The sequence below is a fragment of the Hevea brasiliensis genome, chromosome 6 (genome assembly GCF_030052815.1).
Source record: "Hevea brasiliensis isolate MT/VB/25A 57/8 chromosome 6, ASM3005281v1, whole genome shotgun sequence".
NCBI lineage: Eukaryota > Viridiplantae > Streptophyta > Magnoliopsida > Malpighiales > Euphorbiaceae > Hevea > Hevea brasiliensis.
The window spans coordinates 101,046,856-101,066,471 of record NC_079498.1 but is presented as its reverse complement, the minus strand read 5'-3'; the positions used below and the strand labels follow the sequence as shown (position 1 = coordinate 101,066,471).

The following is a 19,616-nucleotide window of genomic DNA, read 5'->3' as shown; positions in this document are numbered from 1 at the left end:
TTGAATAGTAATTTATATATTCAAATCGAACTAAATCGAATAGAATCGATTTATTTTTATGAGAAATTTATGAATTATATTTAATTTTATATATATTAATTGTTTAATTTCATTGATTAATGGTTATTAGGTTCAAACCAAAGTCAAAATTAGACCAAATAACTTGAAAATCAAGTCTAAATTGAAAAATTAATCAAAAATCAAAACCATTTGATTTAAACCAAACCAAACTGAAATAGAGCGGTTTGGTTCTATTCGATTTTTCAGTCATTTCGATTCGAACCGAATGCGCACCCCTAAAAATAACTAGAATTCCAACTTTGAAAATTTATTCGTATAATAATGAATAAAATCATTGTACATAACCAATAAAATCATTGTACATATAATGATTATATTAAAAAATTTCTTCCGACTATGTGTCGGTCGTTTGAAAAAGCAATGGAAAGAATCTACTTGTGTTTCTTCAATTTCATTGGAGACAGGACTTAGGTTTCACATTTCCATTAGCATGTCCGAAAGCATTGTTGCAGCTTGAAACGACTTCATCTCCTGATGTTGCAGATGTCAATCCAATATTTTCCAAGCTGATATTGGTGCAAGGCACTCTGTCACTACAGTTGAAATTGATAGCCACAGGTGTCTTTGACGTCCCATATAATCTATGATACCGAATTTCACTTATATGAATTCTGCTTTTCTGTCAAATTAAAATGGTTAATATAAATTCTCTTAACTGAATAATTTTTTTAATTTTTTCATAAAGGTATAATTGAAACTCGAATTCGAAACATAATAGCAATTTGAACATCTCTCATATTGTATGTACTGGAGCGATTTTACCATAATGCTGGCCAATAATTATGGGATTTTGGACTTCAGTAAAATTTATATTAGAGAATTTAACATATGGAACTTCGCCACTCCCATCCTAAAAAATTAAAAGAAAAAAAAAAATCAAATGTTATTAATAGAGTTGCTTAGAAAATTTCAGTTATGTAATCTTGACATGCTTATTAAAAAAAATAGTGCCCTTTAATATATCATACCGGCCAAGTCTTGATCCTTGCCCCATTGGTTGTGTTGTAGAAGTTGACATTACTTATGGTTATGTTCTTTACATCTATTCCATCTCCATCTAAGCTTCCAATGCTGTTACAGAAAGGAAGCAACAGAAGATATGAGCTAAAAATTTCAGTGACATTTAGTAATACCAAGAAATCACTTACCTTATTCCGTGACCATGTCCACAGTGAACATAAGTGATGCTAATGTTGTATGAGCGATCCAGCATAGAGATGCAATCATCTCCTGTTAATTAAGAAGTTAATAACAAAGCCTTAAGTGTAAAATCAAAGTAGTATTCAAGACGGAGAATCAATTACCGGAGCCGATGACTGAGTTGTTGATGGATACAGAACTTGAGTGTGAAATGTGGATACCATCTGTGTTGGGGCTTGTTGCAGGTGAATGTTAGTTCAATGTTTCCAATTCGACGTCTTCGCAGCCGTAGAAGGCAAGATGACATCCGCCGCTTTGTACAGTTCTAATTCCTCTCATTTTTACATTTTTACACTGTTCAAAACGGAGTATCTGAAAGCCAAGAATACATTAAACTAGTTCATCTTTGTTGACATTATACATAAGGTATACACTGATACACTAACCGTAGGAGCAAGTTTATTGCAACCCTGTTGACAAATTAGACAGTTAATAATTTCATCAAAGAAAATGAAAAAATTTTGTGGAATTCCTATGAGTGTTGCATACATTTCCAGGATGGTGTTTGCAAGAAATATTCCACCAGGCCTGTCCACGTCCATTTAGCAAGCCACCGCCAGCCACTTCCAGTCCATTTACGTATCGAAAGGTTAACCACTCTCCAAAATCTTTTCCCTTCCAGTCATTGGGATCATCAGGGGCTATTATCTTTCCTGATAGCTGCAAGAAACAAGAGTGTTACTCTTAATCTCTGCAAATAGGAAAAAAAAAAAAAATTCTTTAAAAAATTATCATTTGGTGTCCTGAATATGAAGTTACTGTCAATCAGTTGACATGGAGTATTAACTCGCAATGAAGAAATATTTAAGTTAGGTTCAAGTACTAAAATAACCCATGATGCTTGGAATTTCATTTACTGCATACCTTTTATTTACCTGGACATTGATTTTGCTGGAATTGCAAGGGCCTAAAAGGGTTATAGGATACACCAAAAATGTATTTCCCTCAGGAATGATCATGGTAGGTGTGTCTGAATCCTTACATGTGTCATTCCATGCCCTAACAAATGCCTGCAGTTCACAAATTCCAGGAAAAGTTTAATTATCAGCAAATATTCATCGCATTAAGAACAAATAATCAAAACCAACCAAAAATAGAAGAGATATATAGATGTTTCACCAGCGTATCATCTGCATTTCCATTGCCAACTGCCCCATAACTTAGAACATTGTAAGTACTTGAACTTGAAACGACATTAAACATTGCTGAGACTAAGCTCAAAATATAGAGAATGGTAAATGGATACTGCAAAATGAAAAGAATTTGAGTTCAAATGATGAATAACTCTGCATAGATTTCATATTATAAACTTGAATTGTTGGTAACTGAGATATAGTACTGCTTAGTCCTTACCATTGTATATCTGAGAAAAATGAAAGAGAGATAGAGCAAGAGAAACCAATTTCCTAATGCAATGCGAGTGCATTGATCTAACACAAAAGCTACATATAAGGTGATCAATGTTGGCTTCTGGAGGAATAAAATCCAAGTGGATCTATATTCCATTATTCCTAGTTTCTTTTCCATATCATCTCTAATAAGATAAAAGAAAGAAAATGTCATAATCTGATTTAAGTAGAAGATTATTTAATTTCATAATCTCCTATTTGAAAATGATATTTTATAAGAATTTAATTCAATTAATTTTTTTTATCAATATTTATATTTAAAATAAAAGAATTTAATTCTTTTTTATATGTTGTCATGTAATAAACTTATTTTGTCATAATCATGTTATTCTTTTCAAGCATTTAAATTTGTTAATTATGTGAGAGTAAAACTGGTAAGCTAAAAAAGAAAAAATCTATAATATATAAAAATTTAGGAAAAGAAAATGATGAGATTGTCAAAAATATCATCATAATTTATATTATTTATAAAAATAGCAATAAATCCATCCATAATACTTGTAGCAGTGAGAGATTTATCCATACTAATTCGCCATTAATACATTTAGCAATATTATACTCATCACTAATCTATAAATAATTTTAATTTTTAAATATTTAATATAAATAAAAATTTTAATATTATTATAATAGTAATTCTACTTACACCAAAAATTCATTTATAATCTCTAATTTAGTGATTTTATAATCCTTATCCTACAAGTATTATTAAAAATTTTTAATTTAATTGATTAAATTGGTTTAAATTGATTTCTTATTTAAATTCAAATTTTGTTTTATCAAGGAGTATAATTCTATTAAAAAATTTTTAAATTTAATTAAAAATTAAATTAATATAAATAATAACTAATATTAATTATAATGCTACAATTTCTAAGTCACAGTGGAAGTAGAAGCCACCTTTACACAAGCGTATATAATTTCTAAGAAATAAAGGGGCATCAATAGGCTAATAAAAAAATTTTATATAATTAATTGCCGATTGCAATTAGAGTATAAAAACAATTAAAATTTGCAAATCCCATTATTATAACTTAAAAAATTTTTCATTTTTAATGAATAAAAATAATGTATGATTACGTGAGAATTTAATTTTAATTCTTTTGTTAAAAATGATTTATTTCAAAAGAAGTGAATTTAATTTAAGTAGAAGATCATTTAATAGTTGATATTCTACCAGTTAATAAATTAATTGTCATAAACACATTTTTTTAAGTATTTAAATTTGTTAATTACATCTAAAATTATATGATGAGTAGAACTGTAATGAAAGAAAAGTATATTATCCTTAAATGTAACCCCTAGTTCATGAGACGAGCAACATATGACCTACAAGGGACTAATTATGGACTCCACCCAAGTACAAAATGACCGACTAGCGTCCCAAGTCACCTCAAGGTGACTATGACAAACAAGACATCACTACAAAACCTAAACGTCTCACTTGCTATGATAGGACACATGACCGAGGGATGATATATAAAACCTGCAATCACGTTCAATTATGCAACCAATCTATGCATCACAAGATTTGAGAGTTGCCTCGAGAAAGGAATTCAGCACTCCGAATTCATCCATGTTCATACGGGCAAAAATTTCAACGTTTAAGCCTGCGCTTATGGAGGTCAAAAGAATGACAAAACACTCCACTTCGGCTTCATCTAGATCGAACAGGTCCACAATAACCCTACGGAAAAGGTAGCAGGAAATGGTGCGTTTGAGACAGATTTGAAAATGGTCACTCCAAATTTTCTAATTTCCTCACCCAATCTTTTTTCCATTTTTTACTCTGACATTCCACTTAGCTTAAAACTCTGAAACTAGTGGCTGAAGAGAATGCCAGCCACTGGAAAAGCAAACCAATGGCAGAACGAAACAAATGTGCCGGTTGTTTTCCAGATGCACAATAAAAATGCCATCAATTTAGGATTTAGAAAGAATTAATAGCTAAAATTCTTCAACAAAGTTTTAACTATGCAATAGCCCAACAAAAATCAGAATATAGAATACAACATGCAAAGGCAAGGTAAACAATAAGGGACCATCCAATAACCCAAAAACGTCCCAAAAAGTACTAACTTCAAAATTTAAACGACTTAGCAAGAAGCTCAATATTTAAAGTCATCAACTACCTCCAGAGAAAATATACTCCTGCGTGAATCCCCTACAATACATATTACAAGATAATTGAATCAATGCCATATGGAACTTCCCCATCAATCAAGCTCTCAATGACATCAGTGCTCAACTTCAATGCACATGTAAATTATGATGGCACTGCATATAAGATAAGAAAAAAATGTCAGACTCGTAACAATGAAGTGCCTCAGAGGGAAGAAAATTGGAGTTGCTCAAGATAAAAACTTAATAATATCCGCTTTATTTAATATTTTAACCATTCACATCCACAAGGACACTGCAAATTATGTTTCCAGCTAGGTCTACAAACTACATAACTGTATCCCAGCCACTAGATTTCATATCATAAATATGGCATACTAGTAAAGTAGAAATAGAGACTAGATGGGATCTTACTGTATGTGGAAGTATCAATCTGCTCAGGGAGCTCCTTTATGTCCACCTCAAACCTTGCTTGGACCTGAAGTCATTATGATGTAATTCATGATTATTAAGAAATCACATGTTAATGAATAATGAAGGAAAAGAAAACTTAACTCAATAAAACTCAACTAAGCCTTTATCCCAAGAATTTGGGATCAGCTATATGGATTCTCTTTCTCCATTCTAAACGATTTTGGGTTAAATCCTCAGAAATGTATAATGCTTCTAGGTCATAACGAAGGAAAACTAGTGGAGAATAATTTACCTGATTCAGAACATCAGAGTCAGATGCAGAAGAGACAAATGTAATTGCAAGACCCTTGGTGCCAAACCTACCAGCTCTCCCCACCTATCATTGTCAACAAATTGAAATTGCAGATGTAATTCTATAAGATAGATGAAGTTCATTTGCAGTTTCTAGACAGATATTACCAAAAAAAAAAAAAAAATTTATAATGACCAAATACTAGAATGCACATGCAGCATACCCTATGCAGGTAGGTATCAGCTGAATCTGGCATATCGTAGTTGATAACAATGTTAACACGTTCAATATCAATTCCTCTTCCAACCAAATCAGTTGCCACAAGAATTCGCTTATGCCCCTCCTTGAAACCCTTGTACCGTGTCAACCTTATAACAGAGTAACCAAAGAATATCACACACCCAGACAATCTCATACTACATGGAAAAAGTATAATGTAAGAACTTGATTGCATACTTTGGCTAATTGCCTCCTATATTAAAGCAAACCCACCCAACCCAATCAAACAGCCGGTTGGCAACTCAAAACTGCAAATAAATTTTGCATGGTAATTAATCCTGATACCCAATTTGACTACCACATTTGAAAAAAGGCCAACACATAATAGTACACATTAACAGAGCATCATGTGACATGGAATTAATACCTTTCCTCCTGAGACATTCCGGAGTGGATGCATATTGAGGGGAAGTTGCACTCCACCAATAATTTGTTCAGCTCAGCTGCTCTGTTAACACTTTTTACAAAAATGACTACTTGATTGAAGTCCAAGGCATCAAGTAGGTCATTCAACTTGCGATTTTTCTCCATCTCAGTCAGTTTAATGTAGTGCTGAAAGAAGGAAAAAGCCAGCATTAAATTAGCATAAAACAGTATCGATTGCCATGGCTCAACTTCAATGAGGTATTATGTTATAGATACCTGTACAAGGCCATGAAGAGTCAACTTGGCCTCATCATCTACATAAATTTCCATAGGCTGGAAGAATCAAACATCGTAATTATTATTTTTTTTTAAAGAAAAGAACCAGCAATCAGTAGGATAGCATTAGCCAAAAGCCAATACACATACACATTGTAATTTGGATGCTCAGCATAAAGAAACATAAAACCTACATTGCACTTTCACATGTATCCCTTTTTACATTTTATCTTGCCCCTTCCCCACACCCCCAAGTGCAAAGGTCTAATTCCAAACCCAGCATCTAACCCACATATCATTTCAAATTTTGTCTTCCCTGACAGCAGAATGTGCAAGTCACAAGTACCATCAACAAACATACACGTGAAGCAAAGAACAATAATAAACTTTTCAGATTATATCATTAAGTGCAAGAAATCATTACATCTTGCATAAATTTCTTGCACACAGGACGAATTTCCTTGCTAAGTGTTGCTGAAAACATCATTACTTGCTTGTCATGAGGAGTCATCTTAAAAATCTGCTGCACATCTCTCCTCATATCTGGAAAAGACACAAACACACAGCAAGAAACAAACATATTAAAATAATATAAAATTGAAAGAAAAAAATTGTTATTTTCTCTAGAGGATCAGAACTAGGCAACATACCAAGTGATTCAAGCATCTTATCACACTCGTCTAGAATAAAATGCCTCACATTCTTCAATCCAAGGTCTTTATCTCTTGCTAGAGCCAATATTCTTCCAGGAGTTCCAACAACGATATGGGGGCATTCATTTTTTAGTATATCCTTGTGAACCTTGATATGGACACCACCATAGAACACAGCAACCTTTATATCTGGCAAATAGGTACTGAACCTCTCAAATTCATGGCATATCTATAAAAACAAAAACCATGGGATCTTTAGAATCAAAAAGACAAAATTGATATCCAAAATGCGAGGGGAGGAAAAAAAAACTTCATAGATTAGTCACTTGAGAACCATAAACTTCCATAAGATATATAATAGAACTAGGAGACATACCTGATATGCTAATTCTCTTGTATGGCAAAGAACAAGTGCAGCAACTTGACCTGCAACAGGCTCAATCTGCTGCAGAGTTGATAGAACAAAAACAGCAGTCTTCCCCATCCCAGATTTTGCTTGGCAGAGTACATCCATTCCTAATATAGCTTGAGGGATGCACTCATGTTGCACTGATGAAGGAAATAAAATTGCAGTGGACGAATCCTCAGTAAGTATAAAGACCTTCCAGATCCTTTTAAATGAAAGGTTTACCAAGACGAGTTTTCTTGTTGAAATTATGACTTCCAACAAGTATAGTTAGTAGTTATTACCTGTAAACGTAAAACACAACAAGTCAAAAGAAGAGAAGAATGGCCACATGAATGCATAATGCAAGATGGAAAATTTTCAGCTACATTAATTGTACTGTCAGAAAAAAGGTAAACGCTGGAAATTAGGAAATCACCATATTCATTTCATCTCATTTGATGTAACAATGATAAAACAATTAAAAAATAAAATAATTGAGATTATACAAAGGCGTGACTAAAGAATTTGCCTTCTGAAGGATGCTCGAATCCAGAATCTACAATGGCTCGTAGAAGTTCTGGCTTCAATAGGAAGTCTCTGAATCCCGAACTGTGAATTCCAACATAGCCCCTGCATTGTAAAAAGTAAATCAATAATTAGAAACAATACAAGAGATATTTTCAATATAAATCAATACAAGAAGAACATCCATTTGTACAAGGGGCAAAAAAAAATGAACAGGAAAGCATGCACATGACTCTCCATCACATATACTGAACAAAAAAAATAAGAGAGATTCAAAAAACTATCAAAATGATTCCAATAAGAACATGAAGAATCAAAGGGGGGAATAAATCACAACCATACTTTTATACAACTTGGCATTCATGTGAAACAATTAACCAACTATATCTGTAGAGCTGTGCAGCACAAGCTTTTCATATTATTAGTTGTATTCATGTATTCTAATTCATCTTAAATGCAGAAAACAGAGCAGTCCCTGACCCCCAAGGCCCCAAAACACACACGCATACACTAAAATAGAATTATTTTGTTTGTAGAGAAAATATTGCCAAACATGTTTCAGGCCAGAAAATAATATCCATGGTTTCAAGAATAAAGAAAAATTTTGAAAGAGTGTAGTTCACATGCTCATTATATAAAGAGAGTAACACAGAAAAGCAGGCCTAAATTTAGAAAAACATGCAGTTTTCTGAACAACACAAAAAGGGCATAGTTAACATCAAGTGAAACAAAGAAAGAAAGAAATCATTAGCTATGTAGCACGAAAATGGAAACATGGACACGAGCAAATGCAGAAACGGATATGGGGAGACAACATTTTCAAAAACATAGGAAACAGAAACATGGGGAAACATGTAAAAATAAAAAATATAGAGGTACATTTATAAATATTGAATAAAAAAATACATAAATAAAATGAATATATGGAATTAATTTAGAACTAATTAAGCTATTATATTGATAATTTAATTATATTTAACTTGTTATTGTTAGCATTTTCATTTATTTATATTGTTAATATTAATAGTGTTGTTTAATTTAGTTTGCTTAATTATTAAGAAAGAAATTTAGAATGAGTATGGTACAAGTAGATAGGACAATTGTCATAGAACTTTTTATTTTATTATAATCTATTATATTTTATTAAGTTTTGAAAATAAAAAGAATATAAAAAGAAAAGAAATTAAAAAGGAAACAAAGTAAGCCAATCAAAGACTAAGAAAGTACATGGCACCACTCTTCTCTCTCTCTCTCTCTCTCTCCTCATCAACTCCCCTACTCAATATGAACATTACTGACGAGACTAAAACCACTCTCTGACACTGGCGAAACAATTGATCGATCCAAGCAAGCTCAGGCACGAGAGAAGATGGGATTAACGGTGGCTTTGGGTAGCTTATCGATGAGTTTTGTAGGGCGATCAAGGTTTTAAATCACAGCCAAGGCCGTATTCGCAGTCACAGTCGCGAGTAAAATGGAAATGGACCTGTTAAGGCCATAACGTAACAGTAGCAGTAACAAAAACGGCTTGTCGCTACGCAAATTTTTTTGAAAAATTTACGAAATTCATGAAATGAATAAATATTCAAAGATATAATTAAAACTAAAATATACAACTAAATATCAAGCACAAATATATTAAATAAAGACATTAAATCCACTATTCTTATATATCATTAGTATCAATCAATTTAAAACCAAAATAACTAAGAAGAATATAAACAACTAACCGTATTACAACCAAAATGAATGTCTAGGAGATTCTTGATTATCTTGATTTTGATCCTAGGACTTGGATTGGGAGTTTTGATCATTAGCTTAAGTTGTAAACTTACTTATCATGTAATTAGGTTATTAACTTACTACGTGATTAGGTAGTAACCTTACTATTTAATTTAGAAAATCAATTTCAAGAGTTAATTTCATGATTATTTATTTTTCTTAAATTTAATCTTACCAAATCCTAAATTTATACTTAGTAAATATTATTAAAGCCTAAACTTTTTTTGATATTATTTTTTAATTATTTGAGCATTTACCTAAAAATATTCAAAAATAACTAAAAATTAGATATAAAAAATAATTTATCCATCAATCTCCCTTTACTTCAAAATTATCTTGTCTATTAGATGATCCATGCTCTTGAGCTCAAAAATTTGTAGAGAAATGAATAATTTCACTTGAGTTGATTGTGGAGAAAATTGAGAGAGTTGAGAGAAAATGACTCAGTTGCCTAGTGAGAAAATAAAAGATTATAAAAAGGTACTAAAATAAATGAACCAAGATAGGTTTTTGCCCGAAAAAAGTATCCTCTACTGCATTTCATATGCCCGAAAAAACTAAGAATTCTTAGTTGGAAAAGCAATGGCCCTTACCACACGGTCGGGTAACAGCCGTTACTATAAATGACGGCCTTATAGGCCTTTACGGTTACAAATTTAAAAATCCGTTAAATAACAATGGTAACAGTAATAGTAATCCAAAAAACTTTAAACACCAAATCCTTGGGATTTGTGTGACACCTGTCATGGATGTGTCCTGCCATTTCCGTCTCCGAAACGAGAAAATGTCAGTATTTGGAGTTACTGGAATTTCCATGCTTCACAGATCATTATAAAGATTATTAATTTTCCACTTTTTAAAAGAAACTAATAACTAGAAAAAATAGCTTTAAAAAAAAAAATAAAGGCAATCTTTGAGAGGAGGAACAACTTTCCTACGATATTAGCTCAAGGAGTAATAAGGACGAGTCCGCCTCTCAGGAGAAATAAGGATGCCGTGTTTTTAGGCTTGAGTAAAGGAGTGATAAGGTGAATTCTGTAAATATTGTATATTTGAATGAGTCTTTGTGGTTGAGATTCTTTGGGTAATTCGTTCCCTTCCAAGTGATAGTCTTCATTATTTTTCTCCTCCTTTTCAGCAACCTCTGTTATTATTCTTTTTATTTAAGCTGAATGTATACTGTCAATTGGATCATTGAGGTTTCACATTAATAAAATTACATCTTCTTCACTTTGTTATCTTGGTATCAGAGCCTCAACGATCTGCTCACCATGGCTTCTTCTCTGAATGTAGCCAATTTTGTTACCTTAAAGCTCAAACAATCAAACTATCCTCTGTGGAGAGAACAACTTTTGAGTTTAGCTGAAAGTCAGGAATTGTCGAATCATTTGGTTAATGGCTTTCCAAGATCGTAAATTCGTACCCTCCCAATCCAATTCCAAAACTATCAACCACAAAGAATCGACATCTTCAAGGCGTGGCAAAAGTCGATAGATTACTTCGTGGGTGGATCTATGGCACCCTTAGTGAGGAATCACTCGTAATTGTCATCGGACTAGAAACAGTTCATACTGTTTGGAGTGCATTAAAAGATGCATATGCACAAGATTCTCAAGAGAGGGAATTTACCCTCAGACAGCAATTGACCTAAATTCGCAAAGATGACAAACTGTCCATCAATGAACATCTGCGTTGTTTAAAGAACTCGCGACAGCTTTAGCCGCTATCGGGAAAAAGTACCCGATGAAGAAAAAGTCTTTTGTCTCCTTACGATGGGACCGAAAACGTTTACTACGACGATGCTTAAACCACCGCGACCCAATTTTAATGAACTAGTCTCTCAACTTAAGAATTTAGACCAGCGACGAGTGTGGTTTTCCACACAGAACGAATCTGGTCTTGATCTTATTTCGCTTGTGGCTTTTTATGGAAATCAACAGAATTCATCCAGTAATTCCTCGAATCGGTGTCCTAGATTTAATTCCCAAGGGCGTGGTTTTCAAGCCCAAAGAAACGCAAACCCTTTTCCAAACAAAGAGTCGTATTCTTCCCAACGACGACCTCCCTACCGGGTCGTAGAAGAATGACACCAGGTGAACGAGTCGTATAAGAACGGTGTGTCAATATCGCAATGAGATGGTCACATCGCAAAGATTTGCTGTGGATTCCACAAGAAAAACAAAGCATACTGCTCAAGCTCTTTCGGCACTCACATTGGATACCGATGTTGTAGATACCGATGGGTTGCACTCGTGCATCGAATCATATGACAGTAACAAAATCTATTCCATAAACTTATCGACTATTATGGACTGATTCCATAACCATCGGCGATGGAACGTTTCTATCCATCGATGGTGTTGGAATGACGCCTATAGAAAGCAAAAATTATCACTTTCAAATGTCTTTTCTGCTCTCGCTCTAAAAAGAATTTACTTTTCAGAGGCCAATTATGAGATGATTATCCCGTGAATTGTGAATTTTCTAATGTTTCTATTTACATAAGGATCGAATGCAGTGCTATAAGGGCCACGGAAAAATAACCTTTATATCTTATCGTGAATCAAAGCATATTTTTCCAATCGATTTAGGTCCGAACAACGGACATATGGCATCAACGATTAGGACACCCTCAACCTTCTGCGATTTCTATTTTGTTTAATAAGAACCTTATTGATGTTAAAGGTTCCTTGCATTCTAAATTTTTATGTGATAGCTGCCAATTAGGCAAATTGAGCAAATTTCCATTTAGTTTGTCTTCCAATAAAAGTACCCTTTGTATTTGAAAAAGTTCATTGTGATTTATGGGGACCACCCTGCTTTATCTTTTGCCAAATTTAAATATTATGCTTGCTTGGTAGATGACTATTCTAAATACTCTTGGCTTATACCACTAAAGAAAAAATCGGATTTCTTTGTTGCTTATAAAGCTTTTGAACAGTTTGTGCTAAGACAATTTGGGAAGACCATCAAGGTTTTCCATTCCGATGGAGGAGGTGAGTTTTTGAATAATGCTTTATCTTCACATTTTCTTTCACAAGGTATTAAACATCAAGTGTCGTGTCCTCATACACCCGAGCAAACAGGTGCTGTCGAACGACGACACCGTTTTATTCGTGAATTAGGATTGACGATGATGTATCATAGTCATGTGCCATTGTCTATGTGGGTCGATGCTTTTCAAACTGCTGTTTTTTTAATAAATAGGTTGCCTACTGCATAGGGAATGAAACACCATATTTTAAATTGCATGGAACTCATTTTGATTATAGCTCCCTACGTGTCTTTGGTTCTAAGTGTTTTCCATATATATGGGACACAAGAGGTCATAAGTTTGATCCTAAGTCTTGTTTATGTGTTTTTATAGGGTATAGTGAAAAACACAAAGCTTACAAATGTTTCAATCCCAAAACTAAGAAAATAATAATATCTCGACATGTGAGCTTTGATGAAAATGTTTTTCCGTATAAATCTGCATCTCCTAATAAAATGTTTGTTGACAAGCTTATGGATTCTTGGTTACCATCCACGAGATTACCGATTTTCCACTAAGTTCAAGAAAGTGCAGGTCGGATGTATTACGGTTCCTATACCAAAGAACACATGACAATCGGACTATAGGAGATCATGAAACAGACCGATCCTACAAGTGAGTCTCCACTAGCACTCATCATTCACACTCCGATGTCGCTTCAAGATGACGGATGCATCTAGAACAGTGAACAGAGCAATTGTCTCCACCTCCATTGTTTTTATCAAATAGAGTTGAAGACACAGTTCAAAATTCCTTAGCAGCAGAGGACGTTGTTGGTAAACAAGTTGCTGCAATTGAATCAGACTCGGTGTTTTTGTCATCTCCAACTAATACTCATGTACCTGGTACTTCTATGATTGATGGTAATGTAATCGCCTACCAACGCTTCATACGGATCAAGAAGAGTTGCTTCTCAAGTCTGCTCATCATCTTTGGCTGAAATATCACCGAACAAGTTCAGGACGAAGCATTGCAGCCTCGACATTCGATGGTCACCAGGTCACAGTCCGGAATAGTTAAGCCAAACCCAAAGTATGCTTTACATGTGTCTATATCTCCTGATATACCTCCTGAGCCTAAAACTGTTAAGAGTGCTCTTGCACATCCAGGTTGGAAACAGGCTATGATAGAGGAGTATCAAGCTTTACAGTCAAACCACACTTGGGAACTTGTTCCTAGACCAGCGCATGTAAATATAATAGGGTGTAAGTGGGTTTTTAAAGCTAAAATAAATTCTGATGGGCATTTGGATAGATTGAAAGCTAGACTAGTTGCCAAGGGTTTCATCAACTAGATGGTGTTGATTACAGAAACCTACTCCTGTTATTAAACCAGAACCATACGCTTAGTTCTTTACGTGGCTTTAGTGAAAAATTGGACAATTCGCCAATTAGACGTGATATATGCATTTTTGCATGGATTTATAACAGAAGATTTATATATGGATCAGCCACCTGGAATGAAAGATCCTAATTATCCTAATCATGTTTGCAAATTACAGCGAGCATTGTATGGTTTAAAACAGGCTCCGAGAGCCTGGTTTAATAGGTTGAGTATGTTTTTAATTGATTATGGTTTTTTTTGCAGTTTAGCTGATCCATCCTTGTTTGTCATGCATACATCGACAGGTGTATTGGTTTTATTAATTTACGTTGATGATAAGTTGTTAACAGGATCGCCTATGGCTCTAGTTCGTAATTTTTGCGTGTCTTATGCAATGAGTTTTCCATGAAAGACCTTGGGCCATTGCATCATTTTCTAGGCATTCAAATTCAATCGATCGACTGGGTTACAATTGAATCAAACCCGTTATGCCTATTCAATTTTGGAAAGAGCTCGATGGTGGATTGTCAACCGATGCCCACTCCACTTGTTCAAACACGATCTTTATGCACCGACACCGATGGCCGATCCCACCTTCTTTCGAGGGCTTGTGGGTTCGTTCATGATTTGACACTAACCCACCGGATTTGTCCTATAGTGTCAACTATATTTCTCAATTCATGCACACCAACTTTGTCTCACTTAAAATATGTTCGTCGTATATTACGATATCTCAAAGGAACAATACATTTTGGCTTATTTTTAAAAAGATACCTCACTTGATCTTAGTGCATTTTCTGATGCAGACTGGGCTGGATGTCCAACCACAAGACGGTCTACTACAGGCTACTGTACTTTTCTTGGTTGAAATATCATTTCATGGTGTGCCAACAAACAACACACTGTTGCGCGTTCTAGCACCGAGGCCGAGTATCGTTCCATGGCTCACATCGCAATGAGCTTACTTGGCTTGGATATCTCTTACAGGGACTTGCAAATCTATCCCAAGCACTATTTTATATGGTGATAATCTTAGTGCACTACATTTAACACCAATCCAGATTACATTCACGCAGAAGCATGTTGCTCTTGACTATCACTATGTTAGAGAGCGTGTTGCTCAAGGGGTTTTGATCACAAGATACATTCCCTCAGCATATCAAATCGCTGATATATTTACGAAGTCCATGACAAAGGCTCGCCTAGCACAATTTCGACGCAAACTATGTCTCCACCCTGGACATAGTTTGAGGGGGGATATTAGCTCAAGGAGTAATAAGGACGAGTCCGCCTCTCAGGAGAAATAAAGATGCCGTGTTTTTAGGCTTGAGTAAAGGAGTGATAAGGTGAATTCTGTAAATATTGTATATTTGAATGAGTCTTTGTGGTTGAGATTCTTTGGGTAATTCGTTCCCTTCCAAGTGATAGTCTTCATTATTTTTCTCCTCCTTTTCAGCAACCTCTGTTATTATTCTTTTTATTTAAGCTGAATGTATACTGTCAATTGGATCATTGAGGTTTCACATTAATAAAATTACATCTTCTTCACTTTGTTATCTCAGATAACAACACAACTCCATATACAGACCCCAAATAAATAAAACCACAAAGAAAAATAACTGATAAGTTTTCATTAATTTTTATAAAACTAAAACCAAGAGTAACTAACTATTCAAAAAACACATAGCAAAATTGCAAATCAATAACTTGGAAAAATGAAAAGGAAAAAAGGTAGTAAAATAGTAACAAAACGAGAAAAGAAACGAACTTCTTAGCAGATTCAGCTGCTGCCTTAGCAGATACGGAGTCTGGAGCATTTTCGATCTCTTCCTCGTAGTCAAGCAGCTCCTCCTCGTAGGCGTCGTTGTCTTTTACTTCACCCATTTTGCCTGTAAGCATACAGATACACAGCAAATTCGATCAATTTCCAGGATTATGGTTTAGAGAATCACATAATTTTGCAATTTTAAAAGAAAAATAAGTTCCTTGTAGAGCTCGTGAGCTTACCCGTAGTGCTCGAATAGTGTACAAGGGTTTTGAAAGAAAAAGCAGAAAAATGGAATATAAAGAAACAGAGAGAGAGAGAGAGAGAGAGAGAGAGAGAGAGAGAAAGAAAGCAATAGAGAGAGAGTGCGCTGTGAGGGGAGCAGGGGAGCAGGCTAGGGTTTTTCAAGAGAGTGAAGGGGATATAGGAAGGAAGGGCAGTGGTACAATGACGAAACTACCCTTCCTGGTCAGCTTAAATTCGAGTATTTTGGCAGGGAATGGAGGGGGAAATGGTCGTAATGCAAATATATGCAAATTTTCAAATTTCATTGAATTATTTGGAGCTTTTCATTTTTTTTTACAGAACATGAATATAAAAATAAATAAATAAATAAATAAAAACTGCAATGCATATTATATTTGATGGGTTGTAAATTTCAAATATAAAAATTATTCTGTATTTTTATTAAAATGTTTATCAAAATTATAAATTATTATTTTATTTTATTTAAATATATTAATTTTATTTTATCTTTTATCAGTTATAAATAAATCAAATTGATATATATAACAATAAGAACATTGATATCATCATTTAATAGTATTGATACAAATAAATAATTATAAAAATATTAATATTAAGCATCATACGAAGATTCCATCAAGAGTCCATTTAAAATTGAAATTAAATCGATTTAGTTTAAAATTAAAATTAAAATTAATTTTGAATTGAATTAGAATTGAATAATTTAATTTTATATTAAAATTAATTTTTAAAAATAAAAAATTTAAAAAATTAATGATTGAATTTAATTAAAACTAAAATTAGATTAAAATCTTTTGTTAGACACTTATTTCTCATTATATATCTAATAAATTTTTATAATATTAGCCTTTTGAAAAAAAAATATAACTTAATTCCATTATAGCATTTTTTTTAAATATATAATATTGCCCTCAAAATATATGGATAATGAATGTAAATTATTTTTGAAATAATTTTTAAATATAGCACTGGTCACCTGAAAACAAAAAAAAAATTCTGACTCCTCCCTGTTGCGGATAGGAATGCATGCCATTGATTTCCATTAAAAATGGCAGAGAAGTATGGCATATGGCATACTTAATTTAATAGAAATTCTGAATTCTTGTTGAAATTAAATTCAGGGGAATAACTATAATAGCAGTTCATGTGATTGCACCATGCAGAACAGAACCATAATGCCTTAGTTTGCTTAGCCATCTCCAGCTTTGACATCAGAGGGAATTCTGATTTTGCCAACATTCTTCAGTTCTGGTTTCTTGTTTTTGTCCCTTGAATCTGTCAATCAAAGCAAAATATTTTGCATTGAGCAGTTTTAATAAAATCTATCAATTCTTGATTTTCTCACAGTGGAGGTTTTGTGGAACTTATTAATACCAAGCAATAAAGCTCTTAAACAAATCTATATGCTTTTTGTTGGTTGCATTGAACATATTTTTTGAAGGTCATCTGGATTGAATATCCATAATTTTCCTTCTAAGAGCACCACACTGCAATGAATGAGAAAATTCCAGCAACAATATGGCATAGACCAGGCCGCACAGCATGTGAGAGAAAAGCACTGTGCTTACAGTACAAAACCCCAAAACAAAATGACACAAGCCGGTCTGTAATGTTCACAAATGAAGGCCGAGAAGGCTCCATTACAATCACTAAAGCCATACCAAACACCATTAGAAATAAAAGTGTTGTAGGTAAATGTAATAGACCTGGTGTTGTACCCATAAATAGTCACTGTCTTTGGCTTCCAGCCATCATAGCCACTCCTGTAGAGGTACAAATAGCAAGTCTGCTATGTGCAAGGCCCCTTCATCTGAAAAGCATCTGTAGAGCAACTCTCAAATGTTGCTGATTATGGATTATCTATTCTGGGAGCATACACCTGATCATTCAGATACAAATGGCAGCAATTAGTTGACCATTTTAATTAATTCTTGAATATTTCTGAAATGGGTTGTAAAAGAGATTCAGGCTTAAACTCTTGTTGTGTCAAAAAATTATTTGATCATTAAGCTACTGGCCAATTACATGTGATTTTCATTTATTTCACAGAAGGATGCTAACCTGATTGCCATAAGCGTCTCCAAATGCAAGGCTGATATGGTCTCGCGTATACCGGGTTGAAGAACAGCTTGTCGTTTTCTTGACCGTAAGAGCAGCTATTTGCATTCTAAATTACAGACTTACAAAGCATTAGTTGATTTAGATTTCAAATAACTAACAAAAATAATGAACAAGAAAGAAAATACTCTCTCTAGAACTAATAAATGGGTAACATTGGAATTGAGATAATTTCTTTTTTTTATTTTCTTAGAAAATCAACAGAATGTTCTACTAATAACAACAAGGAATCCCCACTTTTTCTCACTCCCTTAGATTTTCTTTCAGAAGTATCCAATAATGTCGAGTATTTTGCCTTTGGGTGGAAAAATATATACATTAATTTGTAGAACATATTCCTACCTGGGTAGTGTGGATCGTGAAGGATCTGAAAGGCTGTGGCAGAGGAATGATTGATCTAGCTTGCGAAAGGGTGAATATGAAGACCAAGAACAGCAAAAATCAACAGCTTTGCCTTTGATCATTTTCCCAACAAGTATCTGAACTGAACAGAGAGAGAAAGAGGTAGTCTGTGCCTAGACTCTGGAGTCTGGATTGTTTCCGAGTTCTAGTGGCACATCATGTATAAATCAGAGAACTTTCAGCAAAGAAGGGTTTAGTTTCCTCTCGCTTACCCAAGAAGAGACATGTAAGTGGAATGTCCCAATCGCAAAAGAGTTTCTTTTATACTTTAAAATACCGTTTTTGTTAAAGCCTCTATGTATAGAATCCATACTGGGAAACCAACGAATCTACCAAATTTCGGAGGAAGTTTGCAGCAATTAGGGCTGCTTTCTTCCAAGAGGATATATCTTTCTTAGGAAGAATGATTAGGTCACATGTGGCTGCTGAATAAAACACGGCAATTAATTGGAAAGTTACTAAACATTATGATGCTTAACTTCCCATGTTGTTTAGTGGCCACATGCAATCAGCGGATATTTCCATCTCCTCCTCTTCTTGAAAAGATGGGGATCATGTTTGCCTTAACTACAATCCGTTTCCACTGTCCAGTATGGGATAAAATAAAAAAATATTGCTTCAGCATCCCTGATTACCCAAAAGTAGCCTACGTGCCACCTGATCCAAAGAAGATATTAGTCATGTGCTTATAGTTAGTCCACAGTCAAAGCTACTAGACCTCTAATCCTAAATTATGCATAATTCAGCTTCATAAATAGAATCATGATCAGGTTGATACCCTTCAGAATTAACATAAAAACAGCAGCACATTACCCACATCAACCAAGGGCAGAGACACTATTCAAGGGCGAAACTTCAATCAAATAGACAATACACGTTAAGACTGAAGAATGGTAAGGCATAATTTCATTGCATTCCAAT

At 34.0% G+C, this 19,616-nt stretch overlaps 2 protein-coding genes and 1 pseudogene across 3 annotated transcripts; all 3 read right to left on the bottom strand.

The window, feature by feature from the left end:
* Window positions 1-472: 472 nt before the first annotated feature.
* On the bottom strand, window positions 473-2,773 carry LOC131180684 (probable polygalacturonase At1g80170; annotated as a pseudogene).
* Window positions 2,774-4,643: 1,870 nt separating this feature from the next.
* On the bottom strand, window positions 4,644-16,061 carry LOC110659150 (DEAD-box ATP-dependent RNA helicase 15). Of its 2 annotated transcripts, XM_021817013.2 has the most exons (11): window positions 15,912-16,061; window positions 8,009-8,109; window positions 7,468-7,640; window positions 7,089-7,320; window positions 6,863-6,981; window positions 6,439-6,495; window positions 6,164-6,348; window positions 5,741-5,885; window positions 5,518-5,601; window positions 5,226-5,289; window positions 4,644-4,967 (listed from the first exon to the last, which is right to left on the bottom strand). In XM_021817013.2, exons 1-11 carry the CDS (start codon window positions 16,040-16,042, stop codon window positions 4,957-4,959), a joined length of 1,302 nt encoding a protein of 433 aa, XP_021672705.2. In that variant the 5' UTR covers window positions 16,043-16,061; the 3' UTR covers window positions 4,644-4,956. The 2 variants fall into 2 exon arrangements, with proteins under 2 accessions (XP_021672705.2, XP_058004834.1); XM_058148851.1 differs by lacking the exons at window positions 4,644-4,967; window positions 5,226-5,289; window positions 5,518-5,601; window positions 5,741-5,885 and adding an exon at window positions 5,937-6,044.
* Window positions 16,062-17,564: 1,503 nt separating this feature from the next.
* On the bottom strand, window positions 17,565-19,535 carry LOC131180874 (embryo-specific protein ATS3A-like). The gene is made up of 3 exons (XM_058148850.1): window positions 18,636-19,535; window positions 18,237-18,342; window positions 17,565-18,054 (listed from the first exon to the last, which is right to left on the bottom strand). Exons 1-3 carry the CDS (start codon window positions 18,755-18,757, stop codon window positions 18,025-18,027), a joined length of 258 nt encoding a protein of 85 aa, XP_058004833.1. The 5' UTR covers window positions 18,758-19,535; the 3' UTR covers window positions 17,565-18,024.
* Window positions 19,536-19,616: the final 81 nt, after the last annotated feature.

What these genes read in the sequence shown, in the direction of transcription:
- LOC110659150 (XM_021817013.2), bottom strand. Translation starts at nt 16,042, where the DNA reads ATGCTTACAGGCAAAATGGGTGAAGTAAAAGACAACGACGCCTACGAG. An exon ending in GCAGCTGAATCTGCTAAGAA is followed by an intron (nt 8,110 to 15,911) that starts GTTCGTTTCTTT and finishes TTTACAATGCAG; the next exon opens with GGGCTATGTTGGAATTCACA. An exon ending in CAAGAGAATTAGCATATCAG is followed by an intron (nt 7,321 to 7,467) that starts GTATGTCTCCTA and finishes TTGTTTTTATAG; the next exon opens with ATATGCCATGAATTTGAGAG.
- LOC131180874 (XM_058148850.1), bottom strand. Translation starts at nt 18,757, where the DNA reads ATGATCAAAGGCAAAGCTGTTGATTTTTGCTGTTCTTGGTCTTCATAT. An exon ending in TCACGATCCACACTACCCAG is followed by an intron (nt 18,343 to 18,635) that starts GTAGGAATATGT and finishes TCTGTAATTTAG; the next exon opens with AATGCAAATAGCTGCTCTTA. An exon ending in GAGACGCTTATGGCAATCAG is followed by an intron (nt 18,055 to 18,236) that starts GTTAGCATCCTT and finishes CTGAATGATCAG; the next exon opens with GTGTATGCTCCCAGAATAGA.